The 23,353-nt window shown below is 40.0% G+C and overlaps 3 protein-coding genes across 3 annotated transcripts; 1 reads left to right on the forward strand and 2 right to left on the reverse strand.

Annotated features, from left to right (window-relative positions):
* Positions 1–926: 926 nt before the first annotated feature.
* On the forward strand, positions 927–7,119 carry nelfcd (negative elongation factor complex member C/D). Its single transcript, XM_044348161.1, has 15 exons — positions 927–1,142; positions 2,138–2,250; positions 2,395–2,504; positions 2,655–2,764; positions 2,892–2,999; positions 3,260–3,412; positions 3,948–4,078; positions 4,212–4,377; positions 4,467–4,601; positions 4,710–4,849; positions 5,482–5,596; positions 5,687–5,782; positions 5,887–6,027; positions 6,553–6,682; positions 6,779–7,119. The coding sequence occupies exons 1-15, from the start codon at positions 1,086–1,088 to the stop codon at positions 6,811–6,813; spliced, it is 1,740 nt and encodes a 579-aa protein (XP_044204096.1). The 5' UTR covers positions 927–1,085; the 3' UTR covers positions 6,814–7,119.
* A 414-nt stretch (positions 7,120–7,533) lies between these two features.
* Positions 7,534–12,840, reverse strand: ctsz (cathepsin Z). The gene is made up of 6 exons (XM_044348163.1): positions 12,525–12,840; positions 10,827–10,990; positions 10,501–10,680; positions 10,266–10,416; positions 8,922–9,084; positions 7,534–8,369 (listed from the first exon to the last, which is right to left on the reverse strand). Exons 1-6 carry the CDS (start codon positions 12,647–12,649, stop codon positions 8,244–8,246), a joined length of 909 nt encoding a protein of 302 aa, XP_044204098.1. The 5' UTR covers positions 12,650–12,840; the 3' UTR covers positions 7,534–8,243.
* Positions 12,841–13,575: 735 nt separating this feature from the next.
* On the reverse strand, positions 13,576–22,516 carry npepl1 (aminopeptidase like 1). Its single transcript, XM_044348162.1, has 12 exons — positions 22,272–22,516; positions 20,626–20,811; positions 20,211–20,381; positions 20,021–20,110; positions 19,798–19,879; positions 19,058–19,200; positions 17,376–17,453; positions 17,158–17,258; positions 16,889–17,012; positions 16,551–16,727; positions 15,611–15,721; positions 13,576–14,561 (listed from the first exon to the last, which is right to left on the reverse strand). The coding sequence occupies exons 1-12, from the start codon at positions 22,419–22,421 to the stop codon at positions 14,403–14,405; spliced, it is 1,572 nt and encodes a 523-aa protein (XP_044204097.1). The 5' UTR covers positions 22,422–22,516; the 3' UTR covers positions 13,576–14,402.
* Positions 22,517–23,353: the final 837 nt, after the last annotated feature.

The raw sequence follows: 23,353 nt of genomic DNA on the forward strand, positions 1-23,353 counted from the left end.
CTTTTGACTCAACATACAGTTAGGGTTTACTTAAAAGCAGTGATTTGACCTTCTGTACCCTTTATTATTCATTTTTTACCAGAATACAAATCTTGGTGAGGAGAATCCAAACTAGGGAGGTTTTCTCAAAAACTTTCTTTATTTATAACAAAGAGATACAACAATTGTCATACAGTAAAAACAAACTTTACAAACTGTACAAGTCAGAGGAGTCCAAAGTCCATTAATTGTCCTTTTAAAGTTCAAATAAAATGTACTTCCTTTAAAATACTGAAAGTCTTCTTAGCATTTTTGTTCTTCACATCTTCGATTAAGGCGTCATACTGCTTGAGTTCAACAAATAAACTGATGAAAGCAGGGTGTGGATTAAGATTTGTGGATGTGAAATTTACTGAGAATGATCAGTAGCTGAATTCTATACATAATATTGCTATCCATCCCACTGAAATACACAAATTAACCACAAAATACCTAATTTTGGGAAGTTCATCCTGAGTTATGCCTGACAGACTGAGTTCAGGGCTAAAATAATTAGTTTAGCCTGACAGGCTAAACTCAGGGCTGATATATGTAGTTGTACCTGACAGTTTGAATTTAGGGCTGATGTTTCAGGTGTCTGAAAGACTAAATACAGGGCTGTAGTATAGACTGTGCCTGACAGTCTCAACTTAGGGCAGAGATTTTCAATACAATACAGTTCGAATTTAGGGCTGATGTTTCTGGTGCCTGAAAGTTTAAATACAGGGCTGAAGTACTGTGCCTGACAGACTGACCTCAGGAAAGAAATATATTTTTGTGCCTGACAGACTGAACCCAGGCCTAAAGTTCCATGTTCCTGGAAGACTTAATACAGGACAGAAGTTATGGTGTTTGCCTGACAGACTGAACTCAGGGAAGTAATATACGGTATGCCTGTCAGACTGAACTCAGGGCTGCGGCCGGCGGTTCACTGTCGCCATTTTCCTCCTGTTGTTGTTAGCCACCTGCTTACAGCATCATCAGCGGAGAAACAAGTCGCGACGAGATTTAAAACTCGCAGCTTCTGACTGTTGTAGCTGCTTTATCGTCACTTGTCTCCCGTCATCATGGACGAGGAATATTATGGCACCGCTGGAGACTGGGAAGGCCCGGACAGCAACATGGTGAGACCTCAAACTACACATTTAGTTAGCATGGCAGCAGGCGGGTTAGCTGCAGCCACACCAGAGACTTAACTTACCTGTTGTGACAACTGAACGCAAACGTTCAGACAACTCAGAGAAGATGTGCAGAGACAGAAATGTCCTCTTAGCTCTGAGTTTCTCCGGTTCTTCAGCAGCGCAGCTCAGCGGCGCCGCTAGCCGGCTACAGGCTAACTAAAGTCGGTCACAGCTGCTTGACATGTCGGAGTTATGGAGCGTCACTGTACCGGTGATTTGTTATGTTTGTGCTCAACTAACTGTTTTAAAGAGTTATTCAGGTAAACATTGACTCTCTGCAGTAGAACCCACATTTCATTAATGCATTGCAGCAAATACTATTATTAAAGTTATGGTTATAACTCTAGTCTTTATTCTATTTTTAGTCATTTTATTTATTTTCTATATGTGAATTAGTCTGATTAGTTATTGTATATAACGTAGCCTTTAATTGTATTTGTTTCTTTTACCTACCTCATGGTTTTTCTATCTTGAATTATGTCAAGTGGCTGCTGTAACATTAAACACATCCCTTCCTCCTTCTATCCATTCATTCATTCATTCATTCATTCATTCATTAGCTTTGTTATGCACACTGCTTTGCCAAACACTTTATCATGATCATGTAAAGCTAGGAGCACTCACTTAAAGCTCTCTTCTGAAGCCATCGAGCACTCAGTTTTACTTCCTTACTTTCATGCCATGCAGCTGGAGCATGACATGAATTTGTCATGAAAATATTGAAAATATTGTTCAGTGTGTTTGTTTGATGATTTACAATTATATTTAACTGTTGCTGGACCTGCATGTGTAAATCTAACAGATTTCTTGTGGTGTCAACCCTCTTTCCATCTCACTTCTTTACTGCAGTCAAAAGAGCTAAAGAGAACAGTATGTTGTTTATTCCTCAAACAGGAGAGACATTAATCATGTGAACCATATATGTGTTTATTTTTCAGGAGGATGGGTACGTTGAAGGAGAAAATGATGGGAAAACCCAGGAAGATTGTCTGCAGAAATTCTCCAGCAGGGACTACATCATGGAGCCTGCAATCTTCAACACCCTCAAAATGTACACAGCTGCCTTCTCATACATGAAATCTAACAGACAACATTTACAGTTTATTGTCTATTTATTTGTTTACAGAAACCTCCTTGTGTAAAAAGTTGCAGCATTCTAGATTAACACTCTTCATTCTATAAACGTTTGTCGCAGGTATTTCCAAGCAGGCGGCTCTCCAGAACACGTCATCCAGCTTCTCTCTGAAAACTACTCCGCTGTGGCTCAGACAGTCAATCTGCTGGCAGAGTGGCTCATCCAGATGGGTCGGTAACAGACGACGAGACCCTGTCGATCTCGATACAAGCATTCATGCTCCAAGTCTTCATCGCTGCGCCAAAAAAAATCCTTCTGCCTCCCCGTCAGCCTGTAACTATGTGCCTCATTCATCTGTAATGTCTTTATTTTGATTACAGGCGTAGAGCCCGCTCAGGTCCAAGAGCGAGTAGAAAATCACCTCAAGAGTCTCCTGATAAAACACTTTGACCCCCAGAAAGCAGATTCTATTTTCACGGTTGAGGGAGAGGTGAGATTTCTGAGTGATTCATTTCACAAATAATGAGTAATCTCAAATCCTGAGCGTCTCACACTGAAAATATAGAGGACAGCGTTACAACTGGACATGAAATGAAACCTTTCTTGTGTGTTTTTAGACTCCTGCGTGGTTGGAGCAGATGATAGCACACACTACGTGGAGAGATCTCTTCTACAAGCTGGCCGAGGCTCACCCCGACTGCCTGATGCTCAACTTCACTGTAAAGGTACATTGATGCAAATATTTTACAAAACAGATTTGTTTTAAATGTTGTTTTTCGTTTCATATCATTTCATGACTTTAAGTTTTATGACTGGTCACTTTAGATGCGCTGCGGTCATTATTTTTTGTCACTTTATAGACTAAAAGTAGCTGATAAATAATGAATAAATGAACCAATGATGAAAACATAGTCAAATTTTCTGAAGCTTGCTTTGCAGCAGTTCAGGTAGTCACGTGTGTGTGCGTGTGTGTGTGTGTGTTCAGCTAATTTCAGACGCAGGTTACCAGGGTGAGATCACCAGCGTGTCTACAGCGTGTCAGCAGCTGGAGGTCTTCTCCCGGGTGCTGAGGACGTCTCTGGCTACGCTGCTGGACGGAGGAGAAGAAAACCTGGAGAAGAACCTGCCAGAGTTTGCTGTGAGGCTGTTCTGTGAAATATCAGCTTTAATATCTGTGTTTACTTCTTAGAGTCCTGCTTCTGTTACGTTACAGTAAGGATTTCATTAGTCGCTGTTTTTAAATTTGGTTTTATCTTTTCAAATATCAAATTCTTCTGTGTTGTACCTCAGTACTTTGCCCTTCTTTTAATGCCCCATTGACACCTTGTATCAAATGGTTGCTCAACAGAAAGCTGGCCATAATTTTGATTTTTAATTAATTGTTTAATTTATTTATAAAGAAAAACTGACAAAAATCACTTGTTCCAACTTCTCAGATTGAAGACTTGCTGCTTTTCTCTGTCTTATATCAATTTGAAGACATCATCATGGTTTCTGAGGAATTGTGATGGCAGTTTCTCACTTTTTTTTGGACATTTTATAGACTAAAAGATTATTATTTTCATCCATTATTTAACTCAGTCCCAAATGAAAATGGCGAACAAACACCAGAAGACTGTTTGCTGCATGTGATGATCTTTGCTGAGCTGTTCCCTCTTCTCTCTCTCTCGTAGAAGATGGTATGTCACGGCGAGCACACTTACCTCTTTGCCCAGGCGATGATGTCCATCCTCGCTCAGGAGGAACAGGGTGGCTCAGCTGTGCGAAGGATTGGTCAGGAGGTGCAGAAGTCGGCGCACGAGAGGTACCGTTGTCTGTCTTTTAGCAGGAATTTGTTTTGTTTATATCGTCTGAAGTGTTAATAACAGGAAGAACGTTGGTTAGGTTCTGTGTGGAGATAACAGATTTAACTGATGATATTAATTCTGCATTTGCAGAGGTCATGATGCCAGTCAGATCACTCTCGCGCTCGGCACAGCAGCAGCCTACCCTCGAGCCTGCCAGGCGCTGGGCGCCATGTTGTCCAAGGGAGCTCTGAATCCTGCAGATATCACTGTTCTGTTTAAGATGTTCAGCAGCATGGACCCGCCTCCTGTGGAGCTGGTGAGGACGGAGTGTGTTTATATCTTCTACATGCTTGTTGAGATGATGTTTATGATTAATATTAATGATATGATCATTCGCCTCTGCAGATCAGAGTTCCTGCTTTTCTAGACCTCTTCATGCAGTCGTTGTTTAAACCCGGATCAAAGATCAACCAAGACCATAAACACAAATACATCCACATCCTGGCCTACGCTGCCAGCGTGGTTGAGACGTGGAAAAAGGTGCAGAGAGTGTGTGTGTTGGTGGCAGAGGAAGTAGTTTTTAGTAGTTGTTTGGCTGTTTTAAGATAGTTCATTGTAAACTATGTATTTTTCACCATTTAATCCCAGAACAAGCGAGTCAACATCAATAAAGATGAGTTGAAGTCGACTTCCAAGGCCATAGAAACTGTGCACAACCTCTGCTGCAACGAGAACAAAGGTGCTACAGAGCTGGTGGCTGAACTTGGCACTTTGTACCAGTGCATCCGGTGAGTGGATGAGAAAACCCTCCTTCAAAAGCCCGAAACTTGTAATTACCCTGTAGGGAATGAAGTGCTCAGTTTGATAATAAACCAAGTTATAATGTTACTATAATGTTGTTGTGATACAATACAATACAATACCTGAGCTTTTGTTCCAACACCAAAAGAGTCATTTTTTTGGAGGAATATAAACATATAAAATGAGACAAAATTCTCAAATTCATCAGCAATAAATGATGTCTCAGAGGAGACATTTACTACATTAACCACAACTAGCATAACACACCTGAATCTGTACAGTTTAGGGAATTGAGTCAAGTTGCATTATGGGTAATGTAGTATAAGGTAATGTTTCGTAAGGATATAATTTATTTTATTAGTTATTGGGGTGCGATGCTAAATCCGTTGAGTACTCTTTAAACAGTGTCTATTCTAGAACTTTGCCTGAGTAAAACAGTCTAGAATGATTAAAAAGTGTGATTTAAACCAGGTGTCTGATCAAAATCTAATTAAAAAATAAGCAAAAATAAGACCTGACCGAGCATTCAGCTCAGTTTTTGACATTTAGTGCTATAGACGTCTTTGTTTCGATACCCGGTTCTCCTCACAGCTGACTCTGACTCCATGTTTGTGTTCAGGTTCCCAGTGGTTGCTATGGGGGTTTTGAAGTGGGTGGACTGGACGGTGTCTGAGCCGCGGTACTTTCAGCTGCAGACTGACCACACTCCGGTTCATTTAGCTCTGCTGGACGAGGTTCAGTATGAAGTTACCACCAGATCAAAGTATAATTTTCGTCCTTTCAAACAGCAGTTACGTTTAAACATGAACTCTTCCTCCGCACAGATCTGTACGTGTCATCAGCTGCTGCATCCTCAGGTCCTCCAGCTGCTCATCAAGCTCTTTGAGACGGAGCACTCGCAGCTAGACGTCATGGAGCAGGTGTGTGTGTTAAACGGATGTTTCTTATTTTTAGTTTACAACAGAAGGGCGTTTATTCTAACTGGGTGAGTGAATGTGCAGCTGAAAGTTTTATTTCCTCACAGATGGAGTTGAAGAAGACTCTGCTGGACCGAATGGTTCATCTTCTGAGTCGCGGCTACGTCCTGCCTGTCGTCGGTTATATTCGCAAGTGTCTGGAGAAACTCAACACGGACATCTCTCTCATTAGATATTTTGTCACTGAGGTAACAGCTGCTTCTGAACTTTACAAGCAGAGAACAGATAAAACTTGGGGAAAGAAGTGACTCCTGATTTACATGTTTGACTTCAAGTATTTTCCTCCATCACAGAAGTTCCTCAAAGTCTTACAGTGTCTGAAACTATCTTTTATACATTCAAGGTGCTATAAGAGCTTGAATTAAGTTCAATCCAGTGTTCTACATCAACAATTACATGTAAAAACAGCTCATTTCATCATTCTTTTTCAAGGATGAAAAATTAAGACACCCTTAATAATTTCTTGTGTATAAATTTGAAATAAATTCACATAAATAATTGAAGAATTTTGTCTAAATGATGAGCAATTAGCATCTGGTCATCAACTGAAAGTAACTGAGAATATAGTTATGATTTAGGCCTTTAACAGCATCAGAAAATATTAATTATTTTGTTGTTCAGTCATTGTTCTTTCCTGCATGAAACACATCAGATGACACCTCTTGAAACAAAGCTCAGAGCAAAATAACTAAACTCCAGCATTTCCTCTGAAGGTTTTGGATGTGATCGCGCCGCCCTACACGTCAGACTTCGTTCAGCTCTTCCTTCCCATCCTGGAGAACGATAGCATCGCAGGAACGATCCGCACAGAGGGAGAACACGACCCTGTTGCTGAGTTCATCGGTAAGCGTCTGAGACATTACAGTCGTGCTACTTCAACTCGCAGCATATCCATTTTTGAAGCACTAACATGTCGGTGATTATTTCTCCGTTTTTCAGCTCATTGCAAGTCAAACTTCATCATGATCAACTGACGCTGAAAGGACACTGAAGATGTTGTTGGAGAATGTACAAGGACACCAAACAGAGACAGAAGATCCGTTATCTCGATGATAACCTGACGCTTGATGTTGAGCTTTGGAGAGAGACTGCTCAGTTTGACCAAGTGAACGAGGGATTCATTTCTTCATTGAGAATGATGGAAAAGTACAGAAACAAGACAGACTGGTTGATGGAGGAGCCTCTGAAGATGCAGCTAAATGTTTTTTCACCTGTAAATTTAATTTTTTTATATTTTGTGTTGGGTTCGAGCTGTTTTAAAATAAAAACCTGAAAATGTAGTTTCTTGCATTTTTGACAAACTTCATACATAAATGCAGTTTGGTCTAAATGCAGTTCCCGGTTATGGATCAAACCTTTACACGTTAGGGGGGGACAGACGAGGTCTCTTGAGAGTTCTGATAAAGAATCTGTAACCCCACAAAATGTACAGATCATCTGATATGTTTTCTGCACAGAACTACATATTTCAAATCTGACAGCACACACAGCTTCACAAATCTTTGAGTACCATATGATATCATTTGATGACTGGACACAGATTGAGCGCGTTGATTTATACTCCAGCAGAGGCCTGAGAAGTTTCATATTTTTAGCTGCCATGAAACGAACACCAATGAAATCCACCACAGCTGACATGAATTCTATCTGAACCTCGTTAACCTTCAGAGAGTGATTGAAACTCAAAACACAGATCCTGTGTGAAGTGTTTATTGGCATAGTCTGAAACAACAATTTTAGCTAAATTTATGATGTGTAGATTGGATGTGAAAACACAAACAGCAAATAACATAAAGCTGTACTTTGCTGCAGGTGCATATAAGGCACAGTTTACGTTTATTTTTATTCAGTTATGTACAGAACATCCATCAGGGTGTAGTGCATTACTGTCAATAACCAAACACCACACATTCAGTGTCAGAGCAGTGCAGGACTAATGAAATACTCTTTTTCTTTGGCAGAGTCAGTTTGCATTTAGAAATTAAAAATAAAAAGCAGTTTGATCATGTAAGATGAAGAATTTTCCTCATCTTCCTCTAATTGTCTATAATGTCCATTCAGCAGGCAGTGCTTGAATTTTGCTACAGCATAGAAATTAGTGGTACTGACATGTTTCACTCCTCCCTCTGATTCAACATTTAGAGGTTTCAAACCGTTTACCAGCCTGCAGGTCAACCTGCGGTAAAAACCTGAAGTCTGATATCCATTAGGAGGACTGTGGCACAGAAGTTTGCTCCCCTGATTAAAAGTGTAAAAATAATAAAAAAAGATCTGAAAGAAAAATCTGAACTTATTCCCTTTTCAACATTTAAAACACTTTAAAAAACGTTTCCCTCCACCTGAGACAGGAAGACACATGAGCATGTGCAGTGACAACCTCTGACGCGGTGGGTGCTGGTCTCATCTAGAAGTATTCTTTGGGGACAATGGGGTCTCCGTACATGCAATCCTCCTCTAACGCCAGGTTGTATGTGCTTCCGCTTCCTCCCTTGTAGGCGCTGGTCACGATCCTGAGCCAACCCTTCTCACCCTGAGGAGAGCGCATTTACACAAGCAGTTGTGGATTTCATTGCAGTTGATGGTTTTTACACAAAGACAACAATTCATCCTACTAGCTGCATTTAACAGTCAATTAAGGGTTTTTTTTTTCAGTTTTGACATTGAATTATGAGAGTTAAAATTATGTGTAATCTTATCATTTCAATCTCAATCACTCAAAGTAAGAAAATTAATTTTTAGCAGCAGGTAAGTTGAATTTTTGACTGTTAAAGTAGTCCCCTAGAACTTTAACTTGCTCATTTAATCATGAATATTTAATGTTAAAGAGAAATACTATAAAAAATTTGATATAATCTCCACAAAAAAGTCTTTTTTTTCCCTCAAATGTATCATAAAGCTCAATTATCAAATTAACTGACACATAATAGATGCCAATTTATTTGTTTCAGTGATATATTTTTGATAACATAATAAAAGTGACTCATATAATGACGTCTTTCAGAAAGCAGTCTCTTCATTTTTGACAACATATCTGAATCTTTCCCCATTTTTACTGCGTTAAAGTTTTTGTTTGAGGACTTACCCAAGGCTCTCCCCAGGAGTTGCGAACGATCCAGTACTCAACGCCATCCTCCACTCCCCATCCTGCCACTGACACGATGTGGTTGATGTAAGGTTGCTCCTGGTATTCAGAGTAGAGACCTCCGGTGTACGCGTCAAGCTTGTCTGTGGCCATGATCCCGCAGCTTAGAGAAAACAAACAACACCGATCACTTCCTCTCTCAGGTTTAATGTGACTGACATGAATGTGATCTGAATGTGAATGACTGAAATCAGCTGGAACGAATAAACTGAATATATAATAATGTGATGTTCTACATTATTGGACTACAACTCATTAGGGACCCAGCAGTTAAATGTGGTGCAGTGGTTTTCTACATCTGTGGCTGCAGACTGGTCCACAGATCACATCTTTTTTTAAAAATGTTGCCATTATGACCACATTACAGCTTAAAGAGGGTTTTTATTGGGGGTGTTGGCTTGATCGACAGGTCTCTGAACTACCACATTAAGCTGTAGTGGTTGCTACTTGATGTCCTGTGTCAAATACAATTGTTTGATTTGACACCAGATTAGCATTTTCTGGCACTGAGCATTTGGCAAGATGGTTTGGCAAGCGGTAAACCTCATTTCTTTCTCTGCAATCTGGGTCAAAGTGTCTGCAGGTTTCAGCCTACAAGCTGCATCCAGATGAATTATTTAAGTCCTTTTGTTTTTTGATGCACACTCCTCTAACAGAATGTCTTTAACTTTTTACTTTCTTTTACTAAACTGCCTGATGACGTGAGATCTGTCAGAAGTGTGTCTTCTTTCAAAAGCAAACTTTTCTCAGAGATTCAAAACTGTATGTTTGTGTCTGTGGTTCATGTTGGGGAGGAGGATGTAGCTTCCTTACCGTCTTTGAGTGTGTGGGTGTTTGCACACGTCTAAAAGGTAACGTGTGGAGTTTAACCACTCGTATCACCAAGGAGCGATGTTTTTTTTCCAAATGGTTGCCATGTTGTTTATGTCTCATAAATGTATATGATGATGCACATGTGTGATTGATGCGACACATTCTTGCCAATTCTTTCATTCTCTTGCACTGATTGACAGCTGTTGGCAGTAACGCGTCACACAGTAATGTGTAGGATAAGGTGAGGAAGAAGAAGACCAGAAACATGGATGTGAACGACACAGGTTTTAAAATATTTTTACAAAATCTGCTTTGCAAATGTTTTCTGAGGAAGAACATCCATTAAACGTGTTTTTAGGCCTTTTAGTGAGAAACACAGGAACACTTGGAGTTTACTTGTAATGAAATGTGTGATATAAAGCTACCAGAACGGACTGTGCGCTGAAAGAAAAGAATCAAGCAGCTGCGAACCTGATCGGCCCTCTAGCATAGATCTCTGCCATCATCTTCTCCCTCCCGCTCACATCTCCGTAATCTCCGACTTTCCACAGGGTGTAGTTCTTCACGATGTTGCACACTCCAAAGGTGGTGCAGGTGCCGCACTCGTTGAACGGCTTACACTCTTAAGAGAGGGACACAGAACAAGCACGTCACAGACTCAGACTGTGTCCGTGATCGACACTTTGTGCACTAAAAGGACACTTACTCTGGTCTTTAGCCTGGTAGTTGTTGCAGGTCTCATCTGGGATCCCGTGCTTGTTAGCGTACTCCCAAACCCCGGTGTGATCGCCTCCATGGCAACTGCCAGCATCACCACAGTCGATCACATGCTGGACAGAGAGGTAAGCAGATGGCCACGCTCCTTTTCGCTTAATGTTGATGCGATCTGGAAGAGAGAACAAAAAGCTGTTTCTGTGAAAAGAGGAAGTGTCATTAAAAGTCATGTGAGGAGCAACTTATTTTTACTGCCACCAAACCACAATGAATTGGCATGTTGAACAGCAATCCAGGCAAAACTTTATTCAGTCATACCTGCCATGGCGCTGGTGCTGCCATGTGCCCAGCAGGAGCCACAGTACTGGGGAATGTGCTGGTTGCGGGTTGTGCTGACATAGTTGGTGCCGTTGATGTTCCTCCAGTCCCATGACTTGGGCAGATCAGAAATGTTTAAATACTCATGAGGACGAGGTTTGGTCCTGTGAACGGACAGGCCGTTAGAGAGCTGCAGCGGCAACATGCTCAATAACACACACACACACACACCCACACCCACACACACACACACACACACAAGACACATGCAGTGTATCTTGATCTAGTAACTGTGTTGTTTTCATTTCCTTCAGATAAATCAGACTTGTGTTCTCAGCTGCAGTATGATAAGGTCCGGAAAAGATTATATTCACACTCGGTTTCATTTCCTTTCTATTGATTATCTTTAAGCTTTCAAAGAACAGTGAAACCTACAGATTCAAGACTCTGAAACACTTTCGCAGATATGACACTTTTCTAAACTGGCAGCAAGGACACAAAGGTCATGGTAATATTTTGGGGAAATTTGATGACTTGATGAGAGGTTTATATTCTATGATTACACACGTTAGATATTTTTCTAGACGAACAAATCAGCCTAGCCAATACATCAGCTGATACTAGTTTATTTCAGATATGTCAGTCTCAGTGTATCTCTGACAAAACATAATTACTAAAGATATGTTTGACGTCAGTGTTTCTCCAATAGAGAGTTTTGTCCACAGCACGGACAACGTTTATTTTTCATCTGTAAAATGTCCCACTCAGTGTTTATCTTGGTCACAATCTTTTAAAAAACATATTTGATGGGTTGTTCTCAAGTTTAAGGTAAAATATTTGACACTGAGGCTGCAACTATATTATTTTCAGTAATACACAATACCAGTCTGGCTATAGTTGAGGCAGATTTTTTATATTTTTCAGACCAAATGTCATGAAATCTGATTGTTCTAGACAAAAATGTAATTAAACAGTAGTAATATTCTCTACCATAATTAAACATTTTATATACAGCATGGAACTGCAACAGCATTTATACTGTAATATTGGGAGGTAACATTTACATAAAACATAATTTAAATGAATAAATACATTGTGAAATGTTGTGATTTTTTGGTCAAGTCTTTTTTAGGTGGGTTGAGCTGTAACGTCACTGGAGGTAAATTTAGACTTTAACATGTGTGAAAACTTGTCTGGTCCTGCCTGGCAGTTTGTGTTGTGGTTGGATTAACCAGTTTTTTATGATAATGAGTCTATCAGGCTCGACTGTAGGGGAATTTACTGTGCTTTTAAGTTCCTCAACCTGATCCACCAAACCTCGTGATTTACTAAAAGTGACGACAAAAACATTTATGAGGACATAAAGGTGCTGTGTTTTATACCTACAAATTACAGATAAAAACTGCTTGTTTATTCTTTATATCTCAATGACCTATATTGTTAACTTAATTATTAACGTTATATCATATTAACTTTCAACGCATATTTATCACATTTAACTGTAAAATAAACAAGGTGAATTTACTAATCTCAGCCTGGCGGATCGGTTAAGCCACTAACCTCTTTCTGACGGCTATCTGTAGCTAACGTTAGCCAACTATCTGCATAAAATAACCGTATTTTCCCGCAACTAGCTTAGTTAAAACTAATTTATGTTACGTCATTTGAAAAAACAAAATACATATCTGTTAATTTTACCTCAGTCCAAAGTCTTTTCCCCTCTGTGTGCGGACATAGCAGGGCTGCTTCGGGCTGAAAAACACTCCGGCGGACACACTAGACAGCACGACCGAAAACAGCACAAGCAAAGCGGTGCGAGCCATCGGTAACCGAGCAGACAGCCGGTGGGTTTTCCTGTGTGAGATTCAAGGCTGCTGTCGTTAGCAGAGACGGCCTAAACACTGCTGTGGCTGTGTGGATGAACTAAATGCTAATGAACCGGTGTTACGTCGTGGTCTGTTCCCCTTTCGATTAACGTCTCCCTCCTGTTAGAGCTGTGTTTTCAGTCATGTGACCACAAAACTCATCATACATACCACATGTTTCACTGGGAAGTCACGAGTCATGGTGATGGAAACAGGAAAACAACCATGCAAAGATAATGAAATAAAATATACTTGACATTTAGCTGAGATAATCATTCCTTTTTTTAAGGGGATGAGGCCTGACGCTAATCTATTGTTCCTTAAATTCAACTAAAATGCCACAACAGTTGCAAAATGACCTATTTCCCCCAAACGCATCAGTAATGTATTGTCAGAGGCATTGATTAAAAGACGCAAAAGCCTGGATTTAATGCAATTTACCACCAAAACCTTAGAACTTATTAAAAGAAAGTAGACCAAAATAATGAAGGTGACGCTTGAAACGAACATCTAATGTAATGTGAAGTACGGCAGGTTTGTACTCATCTGCAGCTGCATAGTGTTACCAAAAAAGGGAGAAAGATAAAATGAATGACACAGACTTGGGGCAAACAGTAAAGCTGTGAATGATGACATAACTTAAGTAAAAAGGTCATTTCGGCTGGAATAAAATTCATGGTGTGCTGAGCATAAAAGTACATCATTGGCCTTGGAAACAGGTCGACTTACCAGTTTTTTCCAGAGCTTGTAACCACATCTTTCAGCAGATGTAGTTTGCTAAATTATCAGGTAGTTGTCACTCTCCATAAACAATAGAGACATCTTAAAGTTAAGGTTGTTTCTTTTCGACACTTTCAGTATTTTACTTCACATGCACACAGAGGTCAGATGGCACCGCCTTTATTGAAGGACAAGATTGTCACAAGGTTGGACAAACATCATACTTGAGCTGGAATTTGTCAAACACTTTAACTTACAGTTAACATCTTGAATATGCTGACATAGCATGTTGTGTGGCACCGCTTGTCTATTAGTCATCTGACACCGTTGTGAAACTGTTAAAAACTGCAGTGAGCACTAAATCCTCAGTTTTGTCCTGAGATCACATTGTGTGCATATCACAGTTCAGCTTTACACAGGATGAATACAAAGTGCAGTGGTTACCAAAAAACAAATTAGTTTCACTGATCCTGATCTAGTATTTTTTTTTTTTTAAACAATATCTAAAACATGTATGGTATAATCCTTGATTTGCACTGACAACAGTGCCCAATGAAGTGGATATTCGAAAACATGGTTTTTGTATTACGAGGTAAAACTTTTAGCTGTCATTAACTGTAAAATATGAACAATTATGAAGAATTACTGCTGAAACAAAATGGAAGATTTAAGACCAAAACTGAATGAATCGTCATGAAGATCAACAGATTTAATAATAATGGAGAAGCTACGGAGGTGATCGTGCAGTAAGTGCCAAGTAATGAGGACAAGTGAGCGGGGCTGTGTTTTATCATAATCACGTTTAACACATCTGGCAACACATCTGATTTACTGATCCAATCAACTGTCGAATGCATGATTATCTGTTTTATTTATTCGTCAAATTTCATCAAAAAACACAGGAAGCTGAATCACAGTTTAAAATGTTTTAACCCTAATCGCAGGAGCGTTCGCTTCAACAGTTTAAGGTGTGTAAACCGTTCTGTGTCTTCTACACCAGTCGTCTCCGTTTGCAGTCGCGCTCCATCTGGTCTTCGGACGCGTTGGTGGCTGCGCCCAGAGGAGACACGTGGTTCAGCATGGAGTCATCTGATGCCTGACCAAACAGGGCCATAAGCAGAGCAACGCCGAATCCTGTGGCACGCTCCCCCTGCGCAGGCAAAATAAAACACAAGAACAATGGTGAGATTTCAATATTTGGTGTTACTGATATAAAGTTATCCTTTAATTATCTTTCGATAACAGGTGAAATCTGCAGTGTGTATCTTTTGTCTCCCCTTCCGGCAGTGAGAGTAATCACACAAACACTGTCGACATCATTGCTGCAGACCACTGACACTTTTTACGTGAGCTGGTCCCTGCACTGAGGACAGTCCGCCCTGGTTGACAAGTTGCAAACCAGACATTGCTGATTGACATAAAATGCATCACTACCAGTGTGGGAAAGTCGCCACAGACACCAGATTTAAAAACTCTGGTATACTGTGAAATACAGAGATTAACCTGGTGGTGATAAACTTTATCAGCATTGTGTGAGCTTGTTTGGCGACAGCTTGAATGTAACCGACGTTCATTTATACGTAAAAGTCCCGCACTCCACCTTTAACTAGACTGAAACCAAAGGCCTCGTTTGGTCACATGTCAAACAGAAATGAAATGCTTCGTAATGGTATCACTTCCCACATCTCTGAACTTGTCTTTAAATTGTGTCTTCAAGGCAGATTAATGTTTTTCAGCAGCTGATATTCTTCAACTATTCTATACCATCTATTCTTCTTCAGTGTGTCACAATGACCGACAATTTTACTATTAATATATGTACCACTTTAAAATGTATTTACTTACTGGTGAAAAAGTTTTCATTCAGTTAAACATTAGCTGTAGGTTTTATATCAAAAGTTGGGTTTATATCTTGTAGAGGTCTACATGTACGTTTTTATCAACCATAACTATGATTAAAACAGTACAGACTGCCAGCAGCGGCAGTAAGACATGGTCAGTTTGTAATGACATTCTTGTTATGCTCCTTTGCTCGTTCCAGCTTCACAAATGTCTTGACAAGCAGAGAAATTACCAGCCAGTTGCAGGCAGCAGAAAACGTGCCGACTAAAACGTTCACGAAGTTGTGATTATCAGCTGATTTGCTCTGGGACAAAAAATCAGAGCATCTGTTAGCACTCTAAAGACCCAGGTACTCACAGCATGAACAGGAGAGGCAATGTCAACATGGACCCAGACACCCGGCCAATCAAAGCCCAAGTGGGATCCAATAAAGAGGCCGGCACAGGAGCTCTGGGCGTTCTCCCGGTCCTGTGAGAATACAAGAAAAGCACAACAAACCTCAGCAACTGAAATATACTGAAATGTAACAGCAGTCACAAAACAAATATTGTACTGGGAATATTTAGCTGACAAATATTAACATAGTATGAGGAATATTAAAATTCAGCCCCTGGTGCTAATAAACAGCATGCAGATTTACTGGGAAACTAAATTCAAATTTTAACAAAACATCATCTACTACTTAAACACCTTTTCAAAAAGATGATAATGATAAAATGGTCTAAAATGCATAAATCAAACCAGTGAACTACATTCACTGTCTTTACCCAGCATTCAACTGTGTATGAAAACTTTAAAACTTAAAAATGACAAAAGTTGTATATGTAATACACAACGTGTGTGTATACGCTACTTAGACCAAGCTAATGTTAAAATGTTCAGATCAGCACTGATTAATGTATAAAACACTACTGTTATTTACATTGTGAGTATCAACATGTTATGCAGTAACTTTTTTTTTTGCAAAATTACAATTTGGACAAACACATCAGGAGAAAAATGCATCAGCAGAAGCTAACAAAGCAAATGGTAATTACATTACTTCAGTTCTTGGTAATGTGGTTCAGCCTGTACTGAAGTTTAATGAACCAACCACATTGTGCACAAGATCGGGGAGATGCAGGTATAGTGAGCTACTATTGCGTTGGAAAAGAGTCTGCAAAACCTTTTTAGTATATGTCTTTTACTGCCTTTTAGCAGTCATAACACTTATACTTACTATACATTCAAACTCAAATGTGTCAGATTTCCATGCTTTTTATTTAAAGCGTCTCGTTTGGAAGAAGTTGTCACTTACAGCCACAGAGTTCTTCATGTCAGCCATGGCAGAGGTGAACTCGCTGAAGTGCAGCTCAGGGCAGTAGACCAGAGGGTGAGCGAGATCTCCGCTGCTGCGGCCGGCGCGCACACAGGCACCCTCCCACTGCTCACTGTTAGTCATCACAGCTGCATGGTGCTTCCCTGTGGAGATCCCCTGGGTGACAACAACAAAAAAGGCTTCAGCTACCGAGGCACTACCTGTTGTTGGGCTAAACAATGCTTAGTTGGTTTCGGTCTGAAAATAAAAAGACAAAATCCCGCCAGCGTTAACCTTTAAGTCTATCTGATTTGTGATAGAGGTTTAAAATCACCTACCTGTGCCCCCGTCAGTGTGGCCATATCCAGAATAATATCAGCTGACAGGTCTTTGCTGGCGTACACCACTCCATCAGCCAACACCAGCCTGCCCTCGGCATCCGTGTTGTTGATCTCCACAGTCCTTCAGCGTGAAATTAATATCAGATAAAGTTAGTGTCAAACATGCCTTGAAAGCTCATCCGAATCAAATTATGTAATGTGAAGCCTATTACACGAAATGAAAGTCTAAGGAAATGATACATCATGATTAAAATAAAGAGTCTCACTTTCCAGAGTAGAGAGTGTGGATGTCGTCGGGTCGTGTGGCTGTGGGTCCAACTGCGTTCTCTGCGAGGCAAAATACTGCATGGAGATTATCTTTGAAGCCCTGAAGCAGACAGAGGAGTAGGTCATGTTTCTCACAAGAGTCTGATTAAAAAAAACACTTAAGAGTCACAGAGGAGCTGTGACAACTGATGTGGGATAATCCAAAATGTCTGCTCACTTGTTTAATGGTAGCTTTGAAAGCTCCCAAGATGGCAGCAGCTCCACCACAGTCTCGCTTCATGCCAGGCATTGTGGTCTAGGAAACAAAACAAAAAAAACTTACTTACATGTGGTTGTGACACTAATTAAACTGGTGCATGCAACAGAAACTACAAGTGAACGGCTTACTGAGAACAGGCTTAAAGCTTTATCTAAAAGGTCAGGAGTGTCAGAGCGAGCAGGTTCCGGGATCACTGAGATGATGAGAAAGTTTCTGGGCAGCAAACTGAAAAGTGTAAAGTGAATGAGCCAGAATACAAACACCTTGTTACACTGTTTCCTGTGCCGTGATACTGCAGGTGAACACAGGATATGTTCGAATTGTCAGTCCACAGTGTCACAATGAACCTGGACTCCTATGATATGAGTGTTGTTTTGCAGCTAAATTAATACAACATTATTACACTGTAGGCGATGACAGCAACAGGGTGACTGAGGGACAGAGCTTTGAGTTATTTGTATCACCACAAATTTCTCCAGATTTCAAAACCTGTCAGGATTTAAAACAGGCTAGCTGAGCATTGTGAACCACATCCTGTTTAGCCTAATGTTCTTAGAAACACGAATGGCAGATATTCAGTGCAGGAACTTTATTTCACAATTTTAAAAACAGAAAAGAGAGATCAAAATTAGTTTTATAAATAAACTAGAAGAGTGCACTCAGTAGAATGCAGATCTCCACCAGGTGTGTCTGGAGGCATCATGTATAGTCTCAGTTTTCTTTAAGACGCACACAATAGTGTAATGGTATTGTGTGTTCCTGCGTTCACCTAACTGTATAAACTTAATAAGCTAATAATAAACGGGAAGATAAGTCCAAACTTCTCAATTTAAACAGTTATTTAGAACATTTTGTCATAACACACCACACAACATAAAACCCCTCCCTGCCTCCCTCTCTCCTCTCAAACAAAGAAGAGTTGAATCTCATTCAATTGTCCCTCCCGGCTCCCTTACAGTCAAGATGGTGATGAAACTAGCAAACACAGAGATTTTTTATTCATGTTGTATCATCTCTAACTTTAGTGGATCATAATATATCAGGTATGGAATTAATCTGCAGATGTTCCACTTCAGGATGAGACCAAACATTTCTATGGATGTCAGTTTTTGAGCCACAACAAAGGCCAAAATGTGGCCTTAACAGGCTTGTGTTTAGTCTAGCCGATTGCCGGAAATGCCTTTTGCTGCAGTTGTTGATCACTTGCAGCTTCTACCGGCCAGTTCAGAGGAGTGAGGAGTCAGCGGTATAAAACAAGTTATAGAATAGATTTCTTAACATTTGTGAATCACTGCAACTACGAGAGGTCCTTGTGTACCAGTTTTAAGATTGTGTACGCATGGCGAAATACTTTGAGTTTTTGCTTAAGTCTCAAATTGCCACCATTGAAGTACATGTTCTATGTATTGTATTTTCACTTTATTTTATCTTATTTTTATTAATATTATCAAGTGGGTTTTATTTTCCATCTTATGTTACAGTAATGTTTTTATTACATGCTTTTATGTTCTTTTTATGTGAAACACTTGATGCATGTAATTTCTTTTGTTGTTAAACACTTTGAGCTGCATTTCTTGTATGAAAGGTGCTATACAAATGAAGTTTTTTATTATCATCATCATCATCATCATCATCATCACCTTTCCCTTGATGCTGAGTCCTCCAGTGTCATACACGATCCCCTTTCCCACCCATGCAATGGTTTGGGTTGCACCATCTGGTGTGTGGCTCAAGACAGCTAATGCAGGAGGATGCTCAGCCGCCTTGCCAACTCCATAAATACCTGAAAGGGTAAAGTTATACACTCTTATCACTCTATAGAAAGCTTCCCAAATATTTGACATTTATTTTTCAAGTAAAGAATTACCTTTAAAAAATGGCTTTAACAAGTGAAACAAAATTACAGCAAGTTTGGACAATAGAGTGGATGGGTGCAAATATATTTCTTTTTTTCCTGATTTTTAAATTTGTAAATTATTAAATGCTGCAGAACAATTTTCTACAGTGTGCAAAATAACGTGTGGCAAGTTGACTGGTGTGTGGCGCTAAGAAATATGGAGTCTTCTTTAGAAACCAAAAACTAATTTATGATTATTGGAACTGATCAACTGATTTACCAATAACCTTAAATATAACCACAACAGAAGCACAGTAGTGTGCTGTCGCTCCACAGGAAAATCCACATTTTGAGCAACAGATGTAATTGAATGCACCCTCCTTGTTTTGTTTTAAATAACTGCAGCATGTTCAATCGCAACAACAACAACAAAAAGGTTCAACAAAAGAAAGGTACAAACACAGTACATATATTATATCAGCTATCCTGGCAAATGTCTCAGCATAAAATAACATTACAGACAAACATCTTCAGACTCAGTACCTCCAAACCCTTTTTGTTTCAGTTCCTCTCCACGAATGATCACTGGAGTTATTCCAAGTTCAGTTCCCACTGCCTTGATTTCCTGAAACAGAAACAAATGTCTATGATAGGAGGCTGTAGCAAAATAATTATATTAAATAAGTAGTTAAACATGTTACTGTAGAAATGTCAACAAAATTTAAAAAAAAAAAAAAAACAACAACACACAAATAGTTCCACTCACATCCAAGAAATGATCTGTGTTCATCTCATTGCATGGTGTGTCCACGATGCGTGCTGCCAGTCGCACTCCATCAGCAGCGTTGGACAGACACTGAACATAAGAGATGCCTTCAGTTATGGCAGACTGTCGTGCTTAAGTGGTTAAAAATGCTGTGTAAAGATATTTTTTTAAAAATTAATAAGTGCAGTACCTCAAGTTCTGCGACATCCAGAGGGTTGCTGTCTTGCCCGACAATCACAAACTCCACGCTGACGTGCTTCTTCTCATTCCTGCGTGAGGATGTGGAGCGGCGAGAGAAGATGGGGAAGGCCCTGGCAATGGCACAGGAGGATGCAAACACATCTGAGCGTTCACACACCATCTGGAAAGAAAAGAAACACCCATGTCAGCAACTTGGTTACACAAGCAGTCCTTCCACTGGATGACCCAGATTGAAGTCTCAAAAGTGTCCCAGAGGGAGTCACAGAGGGACGGTATCCCTGTTGAAACAGCAGCTCTGTTCTGTAACTAAAAGTGCTCTCTGACCTCCCTGAAAGAGGTGAGAAAAGGAGAGAAACTTGCCTTACATGAAAGGCAAGAACAAAAATTGTGATGAAGATACTGACCACAATGCAGCGGTTGTTCCCTCCAGGCAGGCAGGAGCGGACCAGACGGGAGACAAAGTGGGCAGAAGATGGGCTGTTGTGCCTGCTGACCCGTGAAGGAAGGGCGGCCACCGCAGCATGGTTGAGGTACAGGGGACAGCTGTCCGTGGGGTTTGGGTTCAGAGCACCGAGAGCCGACTGCCAAATCTGAGACAACAAGAGAGAAAACTAAAATTTTAGATCCACTATTGAGACATTACAGCTCTCCATTTTGTAGTTGTTCTCTTGTCGATCACTCGTACACATTTCATTTGTGACGTTTCCCATCATCAGTTAAATTCAGTCTCTTCATTCAATATTCAAAGTGAGTACAAGTGATTGACAAGCCACAGGATTTTTTAGGGGGCAATTTCACAGTCTGAGTTTATGATCTGACGCATCCATCTGGAGTGCAAGGATCTTCTAGTAAGCTACCCCACCGCTTATCATCCTGGACAATGTCTAAGATGGAAATACTGCTAGATTTCATATGATATTCCTGCTGTTTAGAACAGAAAACTCAGGGCAATCATTGTTAGAGGACACTTAGAGGAAACCTTTCCTTGACCTCACCCACACTCTCTCAAGTTTCCCTTTATAGACTGGCTGTCACTGTTGCACAATCACCTCTGAGGACTTTGCACGACAAGACACTGCTTACAGCTCCATAGGATACCATGAAAGGAGAGTAATTTTGTCTGAGTCTCTTCACTGGATCTAAAATACTCACCAAGAGCATCTTGAAGTAGTTACATTGACAGGATGCCACTCATTAAGACTTCATGACAACACAATCCTACCATTACCTGGAAAAATGAACAACTCTCAAAGCCAAGAAAATAACACACATTCAGACTTTAACCTCAACACTCACCCGGCTGTAAAATCCTACATTGTTTCCGGGAGAAGTCAAAGTCCCCCTTCACTTAAAAAATATGTTTTTCTGGTGGTTTGAACTTCACGCTGCAGAGTTTAACACTAGAAAGCTGTTTTCACATTAATCTGCTGAAGGAGGAAATTTTCTCTGTGCTCATTAAAAATCAGATTTTAAAGGGTTTGAGGAATCATCACTGGTTAGGAAGCCAATCCTGGTCCAATATTCAACTTACACAAGTGTGATGTGGAAACAAACATTAAACTTTTGAAATGAACAATGTTCGTATATTTATAGACTGGATTTTTTAACAAGGAGTAACGTTAGATGTCATTTTAAGGAATTTAACGTGGTAATTATACTTTTTGTGGAAAAAACTTATCAGAAACACATTATGGTTCCAAATAGAGTCTTTTATGTCTTAATATATGTCTGGTGTTGGATAAGTGATTACATTACACATAAAAACGTACACTAATATTGGGTTACGTAAAGTTAGCCAACTTAACACTATAGAAAATGGAGTTTTATTTAACACTGTTGGCGATGTAATTTACTTTTCCGCTAACAAAAACCAACCCATCGCTAACACGACCGTTAACGTCTCTTTAAAAACTCCAGTCCTTCCTAACGGCTAGGTGACGTTATGCTCCTGGGACTTTGTTAACGGTCGCTATTCGTGCTCGTTAACGTTACATTCATTAAGCTAGCTGTGTTAGCTTACGCTTGCTTTCATTATCATTCACAACGTTACCTCTTTGCTAACGACCGGCTGCAGTTTTCCTTTGATTTGGCTCCAATTGACTTGCTGCAGGTTGGCCTGCTGTCCAACAATCAGAACGGGGCGAGTCTGTGGGTCGGAGTCACCGGCAGAAGCCTTAAACTCCAGCACCACGTTCGCCATTTTTGTGACTTGCTACAGAGACAGCAGCTAACTGACGGTAACGACTGGCGAACCACCGGCGACGGCAGCCGGGAGAGGACCAAACGAGAGACTTTAACTAATCTGTAATCTTTATCAACATCTGCCGGCGATCAGCAGGAACTACGTGAAGATATTAAAGGACTGGTTCACATTTTTTCAAGTCTGTCTTAAAGCAACAGTCAAGAGGCCAAATGAACACTGAAACAGGCAGCGGTGGAAGAAGAATTCAGAAAAATCCCACTTAAGTAAAAGTACAAGTATTAGCAGCTTAATGTAGTTAAATTGTTAAAGTAAAAGTAGTGGTTCGGTCCCTCTGCCTGATATATTATTATATATGACATCATTATATTATTAATACTGAAGCATCAGTGTGTAAGCATCATGTTACTGTTGTAGCTGCTGGAGGTGGAGCTAGTTTGAACTACTTTATATACAGTTAACTAGTTTAGTCCTGTGGTTCTCAACCTAGGGGTCAGGCTCCTGCAAAGGGTCACCAGATAAACCTGAGGGGTCGTGAGATGATTAATGGGAGAGGAGAGAGGAAAAAATAAAGTCCTGATACACAAATCTGTTTTCAGTTTTTGGACTTTTTCTCTAATTTTTTATTTTTGGTGAAATACTGGATCATTTGAACATTTATTGAAATGAAACCATGTGAGAAGTTTAGAGGGAAAAATCACTATTGAGCTGTTAACAACTCATAGACATCTGAAATGTGACCCTGACTACACACTGCTTTTTGTTAGATGTTAACAGCCAAAAAGGTTGGAAACCACTGGTTTAATCTTTAACAATGTGTTGTATGTCCAAGAAATCAAGTGTAAAGTTCTCTGTTCATTTATAATTTAAACAAATGACCTCCACTGTACAAAGTAGATTAAAGGGGTCATATATTATCTTTTGCCATCTTC

This window comes from Thunnus albacares, chromosome 4 (assembly GCF_914725855.1).
Source record: "Thunnus albacares chromosome 4, fThuAlb1.1, whole genome shotgun sequence".
NCBI classification, from domain to species: domain Eukaryota; kingdom Metazoa; phylum Chordata; class Actinopteri; order Scombriformes; family Scombridae; genus Thunnus; species Thunnus albacares.

Bases quoted from the DNA above. Each gene is read 5' to 3' on its own strand.
- nelfcd (XM_044348161.1), top strand. From the start codon at position 1,086: ATGGACGAGGAATATTATGGCACCGCTGGAGACTGGGAAGGCCCGGAC. The intron at 1,143-2,137 runs GTGAGACCTCAA...TTTATTTTTCAG, and splicing joins AAGGCCCGGACAGCAACATG to GAGGATGGGTACGTTGAAGG. The intron at 2,765-2,891 runs GTGAGATTTCTG...GTGTGTTTTTAG, and splicing joins TTTTCACGGTTGAGGGAGAG to ACTCCTGCGTGGTTGGAGCA.
- ctsz (XM_044348163.1), bottom strand. From the start codon at position 12,649: ATGGCTCGCACCGCTTTGCTTGTGCTGTTTTCGGTCGTGCTGTCTAGT. The intron at 10,417-10,500 runs GTAAGTGTCCTT...CCCTCTCTTAAG, and splicing joins CTACCAGGCTAAAGACCAGA to AGTGTAAGCCGTTCAACGAG. The intron at 8,370-8,921 runs GTAAGTCCTCAA...CGCTCTCCTCAG, and splicing joins ACTCCTGGGGAGAGCCTTGG to GGTGAGAAGGGTTGGCTCAG.
- npepl1 (XM_044348162.1), bottom strand. From the start codon at position 22,421: ATGGCGAACGTGGTGCTGGAGTTTAAGGCTTCTGCCGGTGACTCCGAC. The intron at 17,454-19,057 runs GTGATGATGATG...TTTGTTTCCTAG, and splicing joins GACTCAGCATCAAGGGAAAG to ACCACAATGCCTGGCATGAA. The intron at 17,013-17,157 runs GTGAGACTCTTT...TTCACGCTGAAG, and splicing joins CACACTCTCTACTCTGGAAA to GACTGTGGAGATCAACAACA.